The sequence below is a fragment of the Centroberyx affinis genome, unplaced genomic scaffold (assembly GCF_046629955.1).
Source record: "Centroberyx affinis isolate AG114_WGS23_722 - 3 ecotype Tasmania unplaced genomic scaffold, CSIRO-AGI_Caff_v1 ptg003688l_1, whole genome shotgun sequence".
Lineage (NCBI taxonomy): Eukaryota > Metazoa > Chordata > Actinopteri > Beryciformes > Berycidae > Centroberyx > Centroberyx affinis.
Window position 1 is genome coordinate 49,738 of NW_027281583.1, and position 21,585 is coordinate 71,322.

Genomic DNA, 21,585 nt, shown 5'->3' on the forward strand with positions numbered 1-21,585 from the left:
CAGCCAGCAGCTTCTGAAGCAATGTCCATGTTTGACAGTCTACTCATAGCAGAAGACGTCGGGGTAAAAGTGGCGGACTCCGTACGCAGCGATGAAGGTGCAGATTAGAGCCAAGGGCCGGATGGCCAGGACGGCCACACAGGACGGACCGCAGGTAGCCAGGGCCGGGTCCCAGTCTGGGGTCCAGATGTACCCTAAAGACGGACGGGACAGTCAGACTACTAGCATATTGTCACTGATTTTGTTTCATACATTTGGATTCAAATTGCCTGCATCCTATTTTTGGACTTTGTTTTCCTTTGAATTAAATCAACAGAGGAAAACACAAAACAATATTCACACAATCTAGACAAACATCTCGCATTCAAAGGTATAAAAATGTATCTGTGGGGTGTAGATAGGGTTGTTGATCAGTGCCAGTTAGGGATGGGACAATATAGATATATCGAAATTCAATATATTGCGATACAAAAATGTGATTAAAAAGTATCGTGGGGTAGAAAAATGAATGGTGATATCAGCTCCATTTTATTCTGCTGTAGTAATCACAAATGAGACGCGTGACAATCACAGTTTCACAAGCTCTCCATCCAAATTAAATTATTGTCACTTTGTAATGACATTTTTAAATTGTTGTTTACATTCTAGCAGCCAATGGCATCGCTAGAAAGATTTGTGGCTCAGAAATAAACAGAATTCTACATGTAACTTATTTATTACATCGTATCGTGAGATTAGCATATCGTCCCATCCTTATGTGTTGAGATTTCTTACAAAAACTCACTTTGCAGCTTGAACTTTTGCACTCCCACTTTGTCATTTGGACCAATAAGACAGGTGTATTTATTCATAAACATCTTGCCTAGTTCAGCTTTAACTTTTTTTTGTGTTTGCAGAGCACATGCTCTTTTTCAGCAACACCCTGCTTCACACCTGGAAGCTGCTCAGTACCATTTTTATTTTATTTCACCAACCAGATTTTAAGGAAACAACGTGGCTTCAGCACCATCAAACTTACTTTTCTCGGTGTCTCGCTCTTGGCTGCCTGCAAGGAGATTCAACACATTGAAATGGATTAAAGGAGACATGAGGTGGTTATGTTTCTTCACCAGAACCTTGCCATGTTTTTGGGGAAAAAGGTTCCACATGTATCTAACAGGGTTTGTAAAATGGCTTGTTCCCTCCCAGCCTCTCAGTCTCTGCTTTCTTAACTTGACAGTATAAATCTGGACTTTCAGCCCCTTCCCAAATCTCCAACATGAAATTATTTGGCTGTGACATTCCCATAGGTGACAAAAAGCTGAGAAATACTATGTGGTCTGGGTTAGATTAGGCAAAAATATGAACAGAGTGATTTACAAATCTCTATAATCATCTGACGAGCGAGTTGACACATGGGAAGCCTGACATCACATGAGAAATGTCATGATCTTTTCCATAATTCAAACTACAAGCCTGTTAGAGTTTAAGACAAGAGACAGATTTTTAGATGTGATTTTAGGACTTGGGGTGTTTTTAAATCACACATAAAGGATTGTTAATACTCACGGCAGAGACTTTCCCTGCATTCACCTTCACATCCACTACAGGGCTTTCCTGCAGACTCATATGGTTGCCGTCCGTTCACATTGCCACTGAGGAAACAAACAACTAAGTTACGGAGCGCTCTCTCATTTTGTTTATTAATTTTCACATAAAAATTGGTATGAAGGAGAAGAAAAAGAGATAGTTATTGTGCAGGAGAGGTCAGATGGGGTTTAAAAGGAGGACTTCCCCTAACTAATAGACTAATGATAATGATGCAGTTAGGACACATCACAACATCATAACAGTATAACAAAAATATGTGTATGACAGCAAACGCATAATAACCAAATAAGTACAAATTAAATAAGCAACCACCAAAGTATGTGAAAAAAGCATGAAATTAGTCAAAAAAAAAACAAGCAAAATTTGCATATCATGGTCACTGAGCTGAGAGTTTTAGTACTGGTTTGAATGGGGATTGAAGCAATAATTGTGTGAAGAGAGGGAGAGAGAGAACTAACCTTTAGAGAACCTTCAGGGAACGTTCCCTGAAGGTTCTCTGAAGGTTTCACAAAAATAACCTTCAGAGAACCTACAAGGAACGTTCTCTGAAGGTTTCACAAAAATAACCTTCAGAGAACCTTCAAGGAGCGTTCCCTAAAGGTTCTCTGAAGGTTTCACAAAAATAACCTTTAGGGAACGCTCCTTGAAGGTTCTCTGAAGGTTATTAAAAAAAAAAACCTTCAGGTAACCTTCAGGGAATGTTCTCTAAAGGTTCTGTAAAGGTTTTTTTTTTTTTTTAAATAACCTTTAAAGAACATTCCTAGAATGTTCTTTAAAGGTTGTAAAAAAATTTAACCTTCAGAGAACCTTTAAGGAACGTTCCCTGAAGGTTACCTGTTTGCTGGGTAATCAATAAACAGTGCAACTTCAGAGAGTGTGTCTTTGTAGAAAAGGCTGTGTAGTAGAAGATCAGAAGTCTTTCCCACTTCTCTCCCTCAGCTCATTTGTCCTCTCCTGCCTCTTCTCTTATCTGGTCTTATCTGATCTTTCTCGGGTCACTGGAATAGTTTTTTTTGTTTTTTTTTTACTTCCATGCATCTCAGACCCTCACAGGCTTTACTGTCAGCTGCTTGTGAGTTTTGGAGATCTGGGAAAAGCAGCTTATTCCACTGCTGCGCTCATTTGAAGTCGCTCTGGATAACAGCATCAGATAAATTCCTAAAATATAAATAACTGTTTCACCTAAAGCAGTGGTTCTCAATGTGGGGTCCGGGGACCACCAGGGGTCCTTGAGGGGGTTCCAGTGGGTCCCCAGCAAACTGATGAATTGTTAAACTTCAGCATTATTTCATTTACAAGACGTTAGCACAATTAGAGAATGTAGAAGAATGACTGTTTTGATCATAGTTTCTCTGTTATCTCTCTACCTACAATACAGACAGTCATGGATTCTGGACAAAATCATATCTGACAATAAAAATATTCTCAGATTTGCGTCGGAGAGACAAAATCTCATCAAATGGGGGTCTGTGGCCCTTATGTGGACTAAATTAAGGGTCCTTGATATGAAAAAGGTTGAGAATCACTGACCTAAAGGCTTCAATGAGGAACTAGACTTGCCCTGTTTCTTTTAAATTCTTGTACATTTTGCATATTTTGTCACTGTGTATTCTAGTGTGTGTCACTGTATATAGTTGTGTGTGATTTGTGCCACTCCCGATACCAGACTCCTCTTTTTCCTGAAACCTTGACTTTTCCATATCATCTTTTGTGCCTGTAGTATTTTGCTTATTTTGAAGAAGCACCACACTTGAAAACCTGTGTGGTTTTGTGTGTGCTGATACTGATACTCTTTTGCACTATTGGAGGATCCTCTTTTTCTTTGTGTTCGTCCACTTGCTACCCATCCTACAATATAAATGTAAAATGTAAACACAGTTTTCTAAGTCACAAACCCTTTTTAAACATGTGCATAAAATATTAAGACTGTCCGTTGTTGTTGGGGATATTTACAGACATCTTCAACTTACGCTGTGGCATAGTTGCATACAAAAATGACGCCCTCTTTATCAGTAAAGTCTTTGACTCCGTTTGGGCAGAGCTGGACCGCACAGCCGACCTTGTAGCTGCTCGCCCACACAACCTGCAGACCAAGAGACAGAAGAGTTTGATCGTATAATGAAGAGCAAACATGGAGTTAACAATCCGTTTCCCCTTTTCACCGGCCCGCCTCTCTCTAAGACTGAGAGATTTCAACATGAAGATGGGAAATAAGGGAAGTAACCAAGTAAAAAATACTTTACTTAAGATTGTCAAGTATCTGTACTTAGCTCCAGTTTTAAGACTTAAGACTTAAGACTAAAGTATAGAAAAATGTATACTTTCTGCTCACTACATTTTCAAAACAGACACTTCACTCTCAGGAAATCAACTGATTTATTTACAGCAGCCTCTGTCCAGGAAGCAGCTGATCAAGAGCCAAATGTGATTGGCTGCTTGTTCACCAAAGCGACACCAAAAAGTAGAGAAAGAGAGAGAGAGAGAGACAAGAACAGGAAGAAGAGAGAAGCAACAAGAGAGCAGAGAATTAACGTTAGTCATCTGAGCTGCAGACCCTCTCATCTGGGATCCAACATTAGAACATTAGAACATTAGAAATGACTTTTTTAGACTACTTTTACTTTTATACTTCAAGTAAATTTAAGCCCATGTACTTTTATACTTTGACTTGAGTAGAGGATTTGAAATGGTACTTCAACTTTTACCAGAGTTTATTTTTAGATGAGTATTTGCTCTTTTACTTGAGTAAGGATTTTATGTACTTTCTACCACCTCTGGAATGAACACACAGAACACACCAAGTAAATGCACGATTTACCACCATATTTACAAAGTGCACACACACTAGGGCTGGGCGATAATTCAATATTATCGTTTATCGTCTTTCAGTGGAATCATATCGTATCATATGATATGAAGATATTTTGATATCGTGACACACATTTCTGCTGTCTGAATTGATGATGACAAGCAAATTTTACTTAAAAACTCTCATAAAATGAGGTGTGGTAGGTATATTATTTGAATATTTCAGTTTTGTTTGACATCACACCTAACATTACCATTCTGTTCAATGAGATGAACATTAATTTATTGCATTATTTAACGTGATTTTGCATACATGAACCATATCGTGATATATATTGATATCGAGAAAAATACTTATGATTATTGTGATATTGATTTCAACCATATCGCCTAGCCCTAAGGCCAGTTTAGACCAAAGATTCGCGATTAACACACACCTGTGTATAGTGGCCGCAGATGCGAGTGCACCCGGTGCTGCTGTAGTCGTAGTATTTCTTTTCATTGACCCAGGAGGTCATGGCGGCCTGCACAGTGAACTGCGATGGCGGGTAGGCCGTCCATATGTTCTCTCCCACCGAGGGGAAGACGGGATGCATCCGCCGCGCGTCCTCCAGGTGGACGTTGTGTTGGAAGACGCAGTTCCTCGCCCACGCCCTCGCGGTGACGGCCAAACCCTCGTCCCACGTCTGGAGGAACAGACAGAGATGAAAAGAGGAAACATCAGAATCAAGAAACTGTCCTGTATCATTTTTTTTTAAATTTTTTCCCCTTGAACATGTATTTATCCAGTGCAAGAATGGAAGTAACTAATGATATTTACTCACATTACTGTAACTGAGTAGCTTTACTGTGTACTTGTACTAATTTTACTTTACTTAAGTACATTTTTACTTAAGTATCGTACAACATTTTTAAATCCCATCCATCACAGAACAGATTTTGTGTCTCCATCAGCAACGGAAACTGGACATTGGTCATAAATAGACAAACTGTGGATCCATTCACAGTGAGAAGAGGAATCTGACTTTACTTTTTGTTTTTGTGCTTTATTTTGTCATTTCCAATTTTTCCAATTAAAGAATCGTCTTTTTAGAATCACATGGAAAAGATCACAGCTAACAACGTTCTCTCTTCTAAAAAGTAGCTCAGTAACTGAAGCAACAGTAGCCTACTTCTACTTGAGCAGGACAGGTCTAGTAGGCTACTCCTCGGTCCAGGGTAACTTGACAGTCTCCTTTAAAACACACTTACACACTTTATATTGTTGCTGAGGGGATTTTACCACTGCAAACCTGTCACTTGTGCATTTTGAATGATAGTTAAAAACCACTGTAGATTAAGAACAACTCAACTGTTCTTCTGTTCTTCTCAATCTTTTCAATCTGTTCTTCTTAATCTACAATGGAACTTGTGCCATGACCAGCACCTCCTGTTATCTGGTGTGTTTACCTGAGCATTGTATCTGACAGTTAGAAACCAACATGGACACCAGTCAGAGTTGATATGTTCTCATGTCCTGCCTACCATGTACAGCATGTTGCTCGCAGGAGGCTTGACAGAAGAGCGCGCCCTGTTGTGTGCCTGCACGCACTCCTCGATGAAGTTCCCATCGGTGATTCCCGGCAGTGAGACCGAAGACACCGAGGAGCCCAGGATGATTCCTGCCCACAGCACCCGCTGCAGAGCGGACTCCATGCTTCACAGGAGGAGGCGAAATGTTGTGCGGGGAGCTGCCAAACGTCCCGCAGCGACTTCTGTCCTGTCTCTCTGTCACAGCAGTGTGTCGCAAACTGCACAGGAACTGGCAGCGTGAAGAGGAACAGGATGTAGCTGTGAACTAGGGCTGGGCAATAAATCAATATTATATCGATATTGTGATATGAGACTAGATTAGATTAGATTTTGGATATCATAATATCGTGATATGGCATAAGTGTTGTCTGTTCCTGGTTTTAAAGGCTGCATTACAGTAAAGTGATGTCATTTTCTGAACTTACCAGACTGTTCTAGCTGTTCTATTATTTGCCTTTACCCACTTAGTCATTATATCCACATTACTGATGATTATTTATCAGAAATCTCATTGTGTAAATATTTTGTGAAAGCACCAATAGTCATCCTTTCAATATTGTCGCAATATCGATATCTATTTGGTCAAAAATATTGTGATATTTGATTTTGTCCATATCGCCCAGCCCTACTTACAACTGAACATTTAGCCCACTTCGTAGAAAATACCGAGATATATATCGTGTATCACCATTCAGCCTAAAAATACCGAGATATGATTTTTGGTCCATATCGCCCAGCCCTAGGGTGAACGCACATGTTAAAGGAATAGTTCACCCAAAAATGAAAATTCTGTCATCATCTACTCCCCCTCATGCCAGTTGAAACTCAGGTGAAGTTTGTCCATATAACACACAGGGAGGCTGCAGCACAACTCCATAGCAGCCTTCTCCAAAACAACTGAAGTCAGTGGGGACCAGTTCTTCAGAGTTCCAAAAAGACCTACAGTATATTTACACCATCATTTAGTGCAAATCTTAACTACAGCTGATTGATTTGCAACAAATAATGGTGCATAGGTCTTTCTATTCACAGTGTGATTGTTTGGCTGTTGTTGTTTTGGAGCTCTAAAGAACAGGTCCCCATTGACTTCAGTTGTTTTGGAGAAGGCTGCTACCAAGTTGTGCTGCAGCCTCCCTGTGTGTTATATGGACTAACAAATTTCACCTGTGTTTCATTTGGCATGAGGGTGAGTAGATGATGCAAGCAGCAGTCACCATCTTCACCCGGTGTTGAAATTCACGTGAATGGCAAAGAAGGAACTCTGGTGAAAATATAAATAGAAAATGTAAATCTCACTGACTTCTTTATTGGATTCATTCATGACCATGGCCTTACTCTTTATTGTAATACATTTCCACTTAATGTAATTAAAGTTACCTACAATATTTCAACTGTTTTTCCTGTTAATATAATTGTGACATTATTGGGTTTTATTACATTAACAGGAACGTTTTGAACCAAAAACTCTTCCATACAAATTCATCCTGTTTTCACACCAACCAAATGTGTGAATGGGTGACAGTTATATATTAGATTGTCAGTTTAGTTATTAGATCTTTGAAAATTTACTGTTTCAGCCTTCTTGTTAACGTAATACAACCCAGTAATGTGAGATTTATGATGTTAACTGGAAAAAAGTTAGTCCATTAATTGTCTTGTAATAATCTGTTTTCCACCATATTGTGCTGTGATTTAGACTCTGATATCGAAACCTAATGAAGTGTCTGTATGATCTTGTTGTTCATGCAGAAACACAAACTGGCCAGTCCCCACACTGTAAGTCTAATGTGAAACCTTACAGCACCATCTAGTGGCTGTTTGGTGGAATTGACTGGATTTCTATCAACAATACAATGCATGACTTCAATTCAAATGTCGAATTGTCACCTTGTTTTCCAAGTTTTTACTGTGTCACATGTGGATCCAGTTATCTATCTGAAACCACTTTAGAGGATGTAATCATTTTCATTTTGAAATATGGAGTGAGTGTTTATGTAACCTCATGAAAAACAACGTCATCCCAAAATACATTTTACAAAGATCCTATCCAAGCAAAACTTTGAAGCATTATTCAGCTTCTACGGGTAAAAAAAAAAAAAAAAAAAAAAAATCACTATGGAGTACCAGACACACTATAGGAATATTATAGAAATATTATAGTAGGCCTTGCATTTTGGAACGAACCATCATTAAAACAGTTTTACGTATAAAGAATGAAATGCATTTTTTTTTTAATTGACACTAAATTGTAATTAGGCAGTAGCATATAAGATGAGCCAGAAAAATTTATGAATCGCCATGCAAATTCAAAGAGTGCTGAAAACTGCGATTCATAGGGGCTGGACACCAGGCTAGAGCAGCTCTGCTTCCGAGAAATGTTTGTAGAGCTAAAACTCCCTTTGCAAGCCAGTCCTTTCTGATGTGAATGTATGTTTGCTTCAGATCAGTATACTTGTTTAGAGCTTTGGTACAGGAATAGCTGAGGAACAGACTGAAAAAATGTACTGTGCATCAGAAAAAAACAAACTGTCACTGCCTCGCCCCCCAACCAAGGTGCCTGAACTAGGAAAAAAGATTGTTATTGGTACAGAAAAACAACGTGTTTCTGCAGAATGACACGGCAGATCTGACACCTGAGTGGGCCAATGGGAAAACAGTTCACATGTCAAAGGACAAGGAGTCAGCAATGAGGCTTTAAACCTACCACATCTAGCCACACACAATAAATCAATAGCATATATAAAAAAATCAATCACATTGAAAAAGTAGACTGCATTGACCAGAGAACAGGTTGTAGAAATCGTCAACAGGCAGAACAAAAACACATTCACCTGCCCCTTTAATTTCCTGGTATAATGAGCAATTCAGTTTCCCTCTGAGCCAATAAAAAACATTAGTTACCCATCAGTTGTAGTGTTGAAATCAAGTACTAAGCAATTTACAAATTCCCTTTATAGTAATAATAATCACAGGATGAGCAGCAACTTTGTTGGCTCGTGTGAAAGTCAAAATCAAATCTGAAGTTATCTTTGTTGTGACACAAATTTCATCCAGAGTTGTAACTAAACCTTGACTGAGAGACTAGATAATCATTGTCGTGTTTTAAAATGATGTGCGCCTATGAGGAGTGCCATCACGCCCATATACTGTCTGGACTGGACTGGTCCCCGCAGAGGCTGCTGCTGGAAAGCGCGAGTTTCATTTTGTGCACGCGCATATGAACGCATGTTCATGCGCGATACGGTTATCTTTTCTGAGCAGCAGTGTATAAACACCGTTGCCCGTTGGCGTTTATCAAACGGAATAAATAGTTGTATTTCACTTTCAGTTTGGTCAGGCACAAAGTCACAGAACAGCCCTGGAAGTGGCTGACAAGCAAGACACAGACAGACCAAGAGATGCACAGACAGACAGACTGTAGTCCAGGCATTTTACCCAAAAATGTGTGTCAACCTCTCACAAACTGCAACAAAAACAAACTCAATGGATTTTGTGTCCTCAATATATTCTGAATGAGAGAAAAAAAAGTCCTAAGGAATTGTATGAAGGTAAAGTTTTGAAAATCACCTAAATATGATCCTACCAAAAACGCCTTTTTAGCCTTTTTTTTTTTTTTTTTTTTTTTTTTACAATGTAAGTCTATGAGAGGACTGTTCAAACCATGCCCACTTGAACTCTTACTACTCTTTCATACTTAAAGCTAGAAACTCCATTCAAACTTTAAACGGGTCACCACTTTTAGTACTTTATTACTTTTATTCAGCTTTTTGATACCTTTTGTACTTTTTGAGAAATCGCAGTTTAAGTTTTATACTTTTTTCCAACCTTTATAATGGGATCCTATGGAGCCAGCCTACAGTGCGTGATGTCACAGTTCACTCTAGCAGACTGTACAGGCTGTAGTACTTTTTACTAAATTCACACATTTTAAAACTGTGACAGTTCACAGTGTCCGCATCCGCTTACCACCCGCAGCATCCTCTACTACAGACCTCAGCCAAAAGCATTTTTTTAATTCAACTGCGTCAGCCCTTGCCCATATCAGATTCAGAACAACAATCTAAACCCACGGTGTTATTGGGCCATTGTGCGTTAGGACAAAGGCACGGATCAGTTTGGTGGATACGTGACAGATGTTACGGGAGATACAGCCCTGATCTGCCACAGTCTCGCCTTGCACTGCACGTCACTGAAAGAGGAGATGGCTCATACAAATGGTTTATTTATATCTTTATTCATCCAGAACAGGTTTCAGAGAACACCCAACACCCCACTTCACACTCAGTAGCAGAAAATTCACAGGTTACACTTCAGTGGCTCATTCTTGATTCAGTCAGTGGTAAGTAGTGATCTTTATTGATTTAGATTCAAACGCATTGAATATGCACACCACACTAGATATTATATCATATCAGAATAATGTTTCTAAAAGTATAAACATTTCCCTGACATTCCAGATCACAAACCACAGCAGAGGCAAACCCTTTCTACCTCCTCTTTTCTATCTTACAGGATCATTGTAGAGTTTATTACATCAGGACACGATGGCTCTGACCTTTGACCTCCTTACTAGTTGCTTGTATTGCTGGTGATCTAGTAATTGAAGCTTCTTCTATGGTTGCACTCATTGTGATTCACTCCAAAAAGAAAAATAATTTCCTGAGGTTCATTATTTAAATAATGATAAGGTGAATAAAGAGGTGAAAGTTGCTTGCATTTCTTCTTCCGGTTTTTTTCTCACTTAATTTCTGTTTTTATCACTGTGCAAACTAAACTAAGCAGTAACCCAGAGGACATAAATGATGCCATGGACCCGCTTCAGCATAACCATCTCAGCCGTCCATAAAAACAGACAAGCTGAGTTCATACCAACACACAGAAGTAGTCCAAGTAGCCTCCGTCCTCTTCCTCGGGTGCGTCAGGCTGCGGGACGGGAGTCACCCGCTGCAGGAACCGGTCCCAGTCCGGCCCGGTGACCGGGAGCTCGGTCTGGAAGTGGTTCCAGAACCTGCGGACCAGGACAGGACGGACCGAGGATTAAGACATTTACAATACATGGTCGCTACAGTGAAAACATGTTTTATACAAGGGAGGGAGGGAGAGAGAAACGTTGAGGAGATGATTTCGTTTTGCGAGGGTGTTTCATTGGGTGAGAAAAACACCCTCACAAGAAAGAAAGACACGGAGGTTAACAATTCTAAACATAGATAGGGAAAAATTAAGAGAGACGACTGAAGGTTTAACACCAGAAAGGCCAAGCAACCACCAAATGACTAATTTTAGGATTTAAATATCTTTCAAAATGTCCCTCCACGACTTTTCAGACCCACTTTCTATACAAACCAGTGTTAGGCAGAGGTGTGACAAGGGTTAGCTTTGCTCGAGTCTCAACTCAGTCTCAAGTCTTGATGCACAAGTCTCAAGTCCCAAGTCTAAATGTAGATTACCAAGTCAAGTCCATGTCATTAATGTCAAGTCTCAAGTCTAAATGTAGAACAGCAAGTCAAGTCAGAACAAATCAAGAGTCCAGTATCAATTTAATATCTTAAAGAAAACTAAATATCTAGGACTTTTCAATGCAATATGGTTTTAATAGGATAAAAACTTGGTAAGAGCATCATGAGTTTGATTTCTATAATCAGTTTCAACTTCAATAAATTCAATCATTCCATACAAATTCAGAAAACAGAATTTAAATTCAGTCGTCTGCTGGAACAAATCTCATCACTTTCAATCTGAGTCATTTACACAAACACAAGATCTCAAGTCAAGACTTTAGAAACCTTTTCAAGTCATCAGAGTACAAGTCAGAGTCAAGTCCCGAGCAATTAAAACTGTGATTCGAGTCACATGGACTCAGGTCCATGTCATGTGACTTGAGTCCCCACCATCAAAATCACACAAACAAGTAGTAGTTATAATTATATTATTGAAATTGACGGCTCTGTCTTTGACCCCCACAACCACTGGCCTTTATAGTATTAATTTGTTTTTGTAAAAGGTCTTCTTAATATCTACTGAACCTGGACTGTTTTGGTGTAAAGGTTTTTGGGTTTTTTACTTGTGGTGGTAGATGTCTGGGTCTCGGCTGATGCGGTTCTGGAAGCCGATGTACAGGTCGTCCCACAGGAGGCCGTTCAGCACCACGAACCTCATCACCCCGATCCTGTTTTTAGTCTTGAAGGGAGGAAACGGCAAAGTGTCAGAGTTTCAGCTCTGCCGTCTGTCACCATGAACAGGCATGTCACAGGCGCTTCAGATGCTTCACGTTACAATTACAATTTCCCATTTGGCAGACGCTTTTATCCAAAGTGACGCACACATGAGATTTTTATACAACACAAGCAAGGATCTATTCAGGAGAGAACAAGATTAAGTGCCATAAAGCTAAGTTTTATTTTGGATTACACAGTCCATCAGGTGAGAAGGTGTTCACTAAAGAGCTGGGTCTTTAGCCTTTTCGTAAAGATTGAGAGGGACTCTGCGGATCGAATGGCGTTTGGTAACTCGTTCCACCACCGAGGAACCACAGAAGAAGAGTCTGGCTAGAGACTTAGGGCCTTGTTGTGGTGGCAGCACAGGCGCCGCTCCTTGGCAGAGCGTAGTGGGCGGGTGAGGGAGTTCAGGTAGGTAGCTCCTTAACTTCTCCAATGGAGTTAAGGCTCCTCTTTGGCTTTATTTGTGGTAAGCATTTTGGTTCACCTCCTCATATCATACCAGCGCTTTTTACCTCCGCTAAATCGCGTTTGTGGTGCCCAGCTGTATTCACTTTATGTTGTTTGTGGGAGGAAAAACCTTCAGATGGGCCAGATGTCCTCAGGTCCTCTGCCACAATTCTCAAATACTGTATTCCAATAATTCAAACAAGTGCAGTAGAGTTCAATATGAAAAAGGTTTACTGAAAAATCAAAACGAGTACACGTAAACCGAGTTGGACCATGGTTCAACTAACTTGATTCCTGTTTATACATCCTTTTATATTCTTTAATACGCCCCACCTTTTGTGGGGCTTAATAACAGATACCTCCTTCAATAACTCCCCTAACTTTCCTTCATCATAATACATCATTATTTTTAATTGCTACTTCTGCTTGGTGTCAATGTAACCTCAAATTCTGATAAAAATACAGGTGTTCTCATGATTTCAAACATTCAATAAAAAGTTCTAATCTAGAAATATGTACACAATCAAAAATGGTGTCAATATACTTCTTATTAAAAACACTGACATCATATGCTTGTTAGCTATAATCATCAACATCCCTGTATACTGGATATCATACTAATTAAACATTCACACAGGCCTACACAGGCCTTCTGGTGAGTCAAAATCTCCCACATGTTCCAGAGTGACTGTTTATGTGTGGGTAAAATATGTCCTCTCTGCAGCTCTTTGGGGTTTTCTCTGCCACCAACACTTAAAGTTCAAGGTCAACCTAAATAGGAGACTGACTGCTCAGCAATTCATTGCGGCTAAGGAGAGGCGCAGAAACACGTTTGGGTGCTTCGTTTAAGCTAGATCATGGCCATGAATATTATGCTCAACAAATAAGACGGGCTGTAGACTTTAGTTTGTGTATATACTATGTTATGATGAATAGGCCTATAATACTGTGAGTTATTTGAAATCTGTTGATTTATGTTTGTGAAAATCGAATGGGAGAGGATCTTTCAATAAATCATTCAATAAAAATCATCTTACTCCTGAACAATCTGTCCCACTCACTTCTGAAATTATGGCTACGCCCCTGACGGGAATGAGGTCCTGTTAGCTGGCGGCAGCAGACTGAGTTGGCCAGGCTCAGAGAACTGATGACTGATGGTAGAAACCTTATCAGTAAAGAAGGATGTGAAGACGTCAGCAGTGAGCAAACCTGAGGGTGGAGGAGTTAAAAGCGGAAAATAATTTCCGAGCGTTTTTTGGCGCTACTGATTTTCTCCTGATGATAAGTGGTCTTGGCACTTTTTAGATGTGAGGAGAATGCAGATGGGAGAGTTTGATAGTCACTGAGGTCAGTGGGATCTCTGGATTTGCGGCATTTTCTCTCGGCCGCTCTGAGCCCCGCCCGTTGCTCTCTAATGACACCAGTGAGTCATGGACTAGTGGGGGTTTTACGAGCAGGTTTGGCAGAGATTGTTTAGAGAGTCGGCTAGCGAGGAGAAGAGTGTGTCTGTAGCCTCATTGACATGGAGTGAGGAGAAGTCATTATGAGGGGGCGTGGTAGCCGAGACCTCATTGGAGAGCCGAGCTGGTGTGAGGGACCGGCGGTTTCGTCTGAAGGAGACCATTTGCGGCAGAACGTGAGGATGTTCCAGTAAGGAAACCATGAATTGAATAAAGAAGTGGTCTGACAGATGTAAGGGGATGACAGTCAGATTTGCCGTGGAGCAGTTTCGAGTCACAATCAGATCGAGTATTGCCCGCTTTGTGTGTGGGAGCGGTGGAGACCAGTTTGAGGTCAAATGAGGACAGAAGTGAAAGGAAGTCAGTCGCTTGGGGTCAAGATATTCATGTCCCCCATGACAATCAGTGGGGGGCCATCTTCAGGAATGGCTGAGAGTAGCATGTCCAGTTTAACTACAAAGTTCCCCAGTAGCCCTGGTGGGCAATATATGACAACCACAAATAGTTTAACAGGAGCAGTAACCATGATTGCACGGTATTCAACAGATGAGTTATTGCTTAGAGGAGAAAGCTTAGTGAATTTCCAGTCTTTGGAAATGAGGGGATCCGTGCCATCTCCACGCCCAACGGAACGAGGTGTGTGGGAGAAAGTACAATCAGCTGTAATACTGCGAAAGCCACGCCCACTGTGGGGGAAAACAATATCGATAACAAACCGGCAAAAGCGGTGATCGGGAGGAAATCTTTTCAGATATCGACAGCCTGACAAGGTTTTTCCTGTTTTCGAGTAGACAAGTCTGTCAAAGAATTATTTCGGCACACTGCCTCCAACAGAGAGGGAAATGTACATTGAAAAAATTAACTTAATTGGCCTCCATCAATGTCCTATTTCATTACTCCTAAAGCTGATAAATGATCCCACACAGTGACCTGAAGTGAAATACTTTGACATTTACCACTACTTAATTTAATCACCAGGTAAGATAATAAATTGACCTTGAATAATTTAACTTAATATTTAAAAATCTGAAATACAGCTATGCTTTTCAGACTATAAGTTTGAGCGACGCTGACGTGACATTGGTTGTTAAAGTGGATTGTTGCTAAGATAACTATCTTATGTTAGCTAACAAGTCAGTGAGATTTCTCATTACTTTTGCACCCTGGACTGAGAGTCAATACAGAGCAAACTATCCTGAGACCCACATGAACACAACTCATCTGTTTTATAGAGAGGAACTGGCTCAGTAATGTTAGCTTAGTAGCAGCCTAATGTTAGGACAGCATGCAGCTTTTAAACACATTTAACATACAGGTTATCTTACAAGAATATAACTAGATAATTACTGGTAACTTATTTACCGGTGACAAAATACTGGCCACATTATAAGTGTACTTAGTCTCAGGGTCCCAAAGTTCCCCCTCTTCTACCATGAGCCACTGTCAGCACCTCTCTCCTTACAGCCTGGATCCACATTTTTCTTCTTAACGGCTCCTTGTTTTGCTCGGGAACACAAAAAACTGTAATTCGTGGTTTTTAAGTTTTCTTATGTTTAATTTGGGCAATAATGATGTGCATTCAGTCACACAAAGTGAATGGAGAGCGGTGCAGCCTATTTCCCCCATGATGGCCATGGCGTATTTTGTGCACTGTCTCTATCGAAACTCAGAGAGTGAAACCAGGAATTGCTCAGCCACAACAAAGCCTGACAACAGCCTAAGTCCAAATCTAACCCAGAAACAAAGATTCAAAACACTTACAGACCGACTGCTATCCCCTATGTCCTATGTCCTAGATCCGAGCTTGTTCAGATAACCATCTCGCTCTCAGTTTCTGTTATTCGCCTACAAGTCACAAGATGAAAACATTAGATAGCATCTTTTAAAACAACATTAATCCAACCTAACCTGTCAAGCAATGGCCTTCCTTACAATGCCTCTTTCACACTGCAACGTACAGTATATTTGCTTTAAACAAATTATCAAGAGATGGTAACAGGCCACAGCCCAGTTGAACACAACAGGGTCAGCTGTGTGTGAACCAGTAAGAATGGATTAACAAAAGTTAATCATTTGTCTTTATCAGTAAATTTACTGACTTCCATAAATCTTCCCAGCACCATATCAACAGGCAGCAGGCGCCTTGGACTGCGAGCCATTCACAAAATAGCAGACGACTACTTTATTATTTAAAACTATACAGTGAACAAACACAACTCAACGCCACCTCAGCATTTGCATCCACAACATTTACATTTACATTTACATTACATTTACATAGTCCAGTCAAATAACCTCTGAGGCCAGGGTACAAAATGGGTCAAAGTTCTGCTTCTGATGGGTCCCTTTACAACAAAAATAATATCTTGGCGATCTAAGAATTTAAGATTATTCTGTGACACTCACACAAGAATTTACTCTGGATTAAAGCTAAATACTGAGCCTGCCAGAAGCTCAGTATTTACCCAGGACTACTGAAGTCCTGTTCTCACAACCAACAGGCTGAACAAGTTGAAAGTTTGAATGCTTAATGGTTTGTAATAAAAAAAGAAAAGAAAAAACAAACGCTAGGGTATAATGGTCTTGGGAAATCCCAAATGGATTCTAAGGAAATCCAAAATGAGCTTTAAAGCTGCAATAAGCAACATTTTCTGACACTGCACTTCTCCAATCGAAACGACTTTTTCCTCACTCGTCCCTTTGGTTTCCTTCTGGGTATTGAAGTTGAAATTTTCCAGTCACAGGTGTACAGGTGCCTGGTGTTGTTTGCTCTACTCCTGCTCACCTCTATATAGGCGTGCTCTCTGTCAGGCCGCTTGGTGGGGAAGGACAGATCTTGGAAGTCCACCAAGTAGTCGTAGCCGCGGGTGAGGGGCTTAAAGTCGTCATCCGTCTCGATGACCTTGGACACACATGTTGGGACATCGGCATTTCATCAGACACACACCCGGTTGGAACAAGTTAGCAGAATGTTAAGAAAAGGTTAATCAATTCACAACAAGCGGCGATACCCAAGAAAGCACACCGGAGCTTTTGGAAGAAAGCGGCCGAGGACAACGGGCGAAAGCTGGGAAGAAAGGAAAGGAAGGAGGGCATGAGGAAAGGGAGCAGAATGATAACTTTTGAAATCTGTATTTGACGTGTATGATGCATTTATTTGTATTACAGTATTACATCAAATCGCCACACATGTATTTTTGTAGGTGAGGTTGAGAAAGCCACTGGACTGTGTTTGTGGCAACGTTATTAGTAGCAGAATGCATGCAAATTAATAGAATTTTGTGTGTAAAAAATAAAAAAAAAAACAAAGAACTATATCATCTGTAGCACTGAAGGAATGTCTTCATTATGTTCTCTAGAGGGAAAACTCAAATTAATTGACTGTAGAAAGTTGCCTGTTCTGTTGCAGGTTAACAGACAACAGGGATGAAAGCATCGTCCTGAGTCTTGTTCTTTTGTATTTCAAAATAGCATTTGTTAGTTTATCCAAACAGTTTTACCAAACTACATACTGTGACCCAGGGTTTGGGTCATTCATGATTGAATTGACAGATGTGTGGTGAGAAAAAAACAAAACAAAACATGGAATTTCACAGAATTTCACTGAATTAAATTGAACTTCCTGAAATTCCAATTGTAGGTTTTTTCAAATTCCAGTTCCAGTTCCTCAGCTGAATTGGAATTGATGAGTTTATCCATGAACTGACTCTTGAACCCTGCTGTGTTTAAGGTTTTTTTTTAAAGAATAGTAGCACTGATCTACTGCTCAGAATCCATTTTAAAGCAACAGCTCCCAGGACAGAAGAAGCAGAAGTTCCCAGTAGCTGTTGCTGTAGACAGGAGAGGATCTTGCTTATCCTTGGAGATATTTACCCGTAAGACCAGGTTGTAGTTTTTAAAGCCTGCCCAGGTGTAATAAACCTGGATCCAGCTGGGATGTTTGAATATCTCACAGCTGACGGCGCTGTTCAGCTCATCCACATACGAGTCGAAGTCCCAACTGTCCTTGTAGATCTTTGCACTGGCTGGAGGATCGGTGACGGCCTCACTGTGGACGGGAGAGGGAATATTGACATTTCATAAAAAAAAAAAAAATAGAACTTTTAAACTTGAAACTTGCAGGTGTTTGCTATGGAAGAGCATTAGAGTCATTGTAGGTGATTTTGTATTTTTTTTTTACAGCACCCAGGGGGAGGGGGGGTCATATTCTGAGAAAAAAAAACATAGAAACTTGTGAGAAAAAAGTTTTTTTCTTGCAAATTTCTGATTTTAATCTCAGAAATTCTTCTCAGTTATTTCTCAGAATATTAAATAAAGAATTAATTAAATAAATATAAATAAATATAAAATAAATAATTCTCCGTATTATTCCGTACTTTTCACATACAATTCAATGAGTAGTTTCATGTATAGTTTCATGTTTCCTAATCCATTGACTGAGAAACCAGCTGCTTTCTGTTAAATGACACACACACACACACACACACACACACACACACACACATCATGTCATCACCTGCTAGTTGTGTCTCTCAGAGCGAGGCTGAGGTCCAGCACGGCGCCCGGCTTCGGCGTCCATGTTCTGATGCCCGGCGCAGTCTTATTGATGAGAGCATTGAGTTCTTCTGCACTGTTTTTAACATTTGTGTCCTTAATGTAGCTGTACACACACACACACACACACACACACACACACACACACACACACACACACATCATGTCATCACCTGCTAGTTGTGTCTCTCAGAGCGAGGCTGAGGTCCAGCACGGCGCCCGGCTTCGGCGTCCATGTTCTGATGCCCGGCGCAGTCTTATTGATGAGAGCATTGAGTTCTTCTGCACTGTTTTTAACATTTGTGTCCTTAATGTAGCTGTACACACACACACACACACACACACACACACACACACACACACACACACACACACATGCACACGCACACATCCAAACACAAAGACCCAAGAATATTACAGTAACAACAAGCCACTGACATTGAGTTGGTACCTGTAAGGCTGTATTCGCCATATAATAATAATAAACTTTATTTATATATCACCCTTCATACATAAAATGCAGCTCAAAGTGCTTTTAAATAGAGGAAAAGACAAATGAAGGAAAAAACAGTTAAAACAGTGAGACAGAAACAGAAATTTAGAAATGAAAAACAGTAAAAAAAAACCAGTGGTTAATTAAAAGCAATAATAAACAAATGTGTTTTTAGATACTTATGAAAAGTGCTGAGTTTGTCTCCCATATTCTACCTGCTCCTCCATGAGCCATTATTTTTATGAAATCATGACTTAAGTTTTTGTTTTCACTAGTAAGCCTAACTGTGAGGTATAGATTATGTTTGATGTGTCATAGATTAATTTGCCCAAATAAGGGAGTCCAGATAAAACTGAGGACACTTCAGCTGCCTCTCTATAAACACTGTTTCTACCCAGTAAATGGCTTCAAACCATAGTGAATGGGTGAAAAGATACTCAGGGGAAAATGGGCTTTAAGTTATTTATCAACCATTCAGAATTTACCTGTCTGACGGATGAGCCTCCACAAAATAACCGGCGAACGGACAGTAGATCCTCGGCTGCAGAGACTTCACCAGCTGGGCCTTGTAGTTCAGCAGCTTCTTCCTTTCAGTCTTAATGAACTCTGCCTTCCACGGCTCTGGGAGGAGAGGAGCATGACGTGGTTCAGAGGCATCTTTATGTCGTTGAAGTGTGGTGCCAATCTTTGCAAGATTAATCTTGCTGAAAAATTTGCGTGCAGCACACCCATGGGTGCTGCACACAAATTTTGCAGTTACCCAATTTCCCCTCGGGGATCAATAGAGTATTTCTGATTCTGATTCTCATTAATCTTGCTTGGCGGGGTTAGGGTTAGAAGCTAAAAACATGATAAAGTGAGGTGTTAGAATCAGCATGACTAAATACGAGAAATCAAAAGCAACAAAAAAAAAAAGGTTTATTTGATATCTGAGAGATGTTAGATCGAGGCGGAGTTTACCCAATTATCAATTATTCATTACCAGACATGTGACTCAAGTCATTTGGTCCAAGTCTCAAGCAAGTCCCAAGTCATTTTTTCTTGGGCAAGTCAAGTCACAGGTTATGTCAAGTAAAGTCAAGTCGAGTCCTTAGTTAAGGCAAGTCATGTCACAAGTCAAGTCTTCCCCCCCCCCAAGATACTGCAGTCTTACCTGCAGTATCCGGTCTTTATAGCTAGTTGTGAAAGAACAGATTGATATATCAGGCTAACGTTTCAGGCTATTTTATATTTAATATTTAAACTGAAAACATAAAATGAACACAAACAAGTCATTCGAGTCATCATGTCTCAAATCAAGTTAAGTCACGAGTCTTAAACTTCCAAGTCCAAGTCGAGTCTCAAGTCATTTATTTTCTGTTCAAGTCAAGTTGCAAGTCATCAAAACGGTGACTCGAGTCGACTCGAGTCGACTCGAGTCCAAGTCACAATGACTCAAGTCCACATCTCTGTTCATTACTACTGAAATATATGGGAAGTTTGGATTTTTAGATTTAGGGGTTAGTTTATTTACAGATACAGAGAAAAGACAAGAAATGCAGAGTGTTCAGGTGAGACTCTGGACTTCAAGGGGTTTCTAAAAACGTCTCACCTCAAAAGAAGAAGCTGAACTTGAAAACAGAAACCAAAAGACGTCAAACTCAGCGCAGAGGAGAATGAAGCAAAAACAACAAAATGCAAAAATAACAAGTACGGTAATCAGAATCATTTGAAATAGAGAGAGAATGAGGGTGCGTTAATGAGAGGGAGTGTGTGTGTGTTCACAGAGAGAAAGAGGAAGATAACGTGTTTTCTTAGTGTGTGTTTGTGTGTGTGTGTGTGTGTGTGTGTGTGTGTCTAAGGAGAGAAAGACAGAAGAGATCTGGATATAGAGAAAGAGAAGAGTTATGTTACGAGAGACAAAAGTTAAAGCCGTTCATCAGAGAGTCTGTAAGTCTGTATATCAATCTGGGAGATGCAGATTCATTAACAATGTGAATGTAACTCTTCCACAGTCGAGATCCTCTACAGCAGTGGTTCTCAACGTGGGGTCCGGGGACCACCAGGGGTCCTTGAGGGGGTTCCAGGGGGTCCCCAGCAAATTGATGAATTGTTAAACGTCACCATTATTTCATTTACAAGAAGTTAACACAATTAGAGAATGTATAAGAATGACTGTTCTGATCATAGTTTCTCTGTTATCTCTCTACCTACAATACAGACAGTCATGGAGTTCTGGACAAAATCATATCTGACAATAAAAATATTCTCAGATTTGGGTCTGAGAGACAAAATCTCATCAAATCGGAATCCGTGGCTCTAATCTGGACTGAATTAGGGTCCTTGATATGAAAATGTTTTAGAATCACTGCTCTACAGCTTATGGACTGAAGTTTCCCAATTCAGATTTTTCTCCTCACATGTGACTCAGATCTGATGCTTTCTAGTCAGTATGAACAGAAAA

The 21,585-nt window shown here is 40.2% G+C and overlaps 2 protein-coding genes across 2 annotated transcripts in view; both read right to left on the bottom strand.

The window, feature by feature from the left end:
- Positions 1–30: 30 nt before the first annotated feature.
- On the bottom strand, positions 31–6,173 carry glipr1a (GLI pathogenesis-related 1a). Its single transcript, XM_071540576.1, has 6 exons — positions 5,923–6,173; positions 4,836–5,084; positions 3,561–3,673; positions 1,549–1,634; positions 1,019–1,045; positions 31–194 (listed from the first exon to the last, which is right to left on the bottom strand). The coding sequence occupies exons 1-6, from the start codon at positions 6,091–6,093 to the stop codon at positions 40–42; spliced, it is 801 nt and encodes a 266-aa protein (XP_071396677.1). The 5' UTR covers positions 6,094–6,173; the 3' UTR covers positions 31–39.
- Positions 6,174–10,183: 4,010 nt separating this feature from the next.
- The window catches only part of cmah (cytidine monophospho-N-acetylneuraminic acid hydroxylase), a 29,151-nt gene continuing 17,749 nt past the window's right edge, over positions 10,184–21,585 (bottom strand). The window contains exons 10-15 of the mRNA XM_071540578.1: positions 19,628–19,763; positions 18,823–18,966; positions 17,969–18,143; positions 16,881–16,997; positions 12,032–12,147; positions 10,184–10,978 (exon numbers count right to left, since the gene is read on the bottom strand). Of these exons, the coding sequence (XP_071396679.1) occupies positions 10,834–10,978; positions 12,032–12,147; positions 16,881–16,997; positions 17,969–18,143; positions 18,823–18,966; positions 19,628–19,763 (833 nt within the window). The 3' untranslated portion in view covers positions 10,184–10,833. The remainder of the gene's footprint in view (positions 10,979–12,031; positions 12,148–16,880; positions 16,998–17,968; positions 18,144–18,822; positions 18,967–19,627; positions 19,764–21,585) is intronic.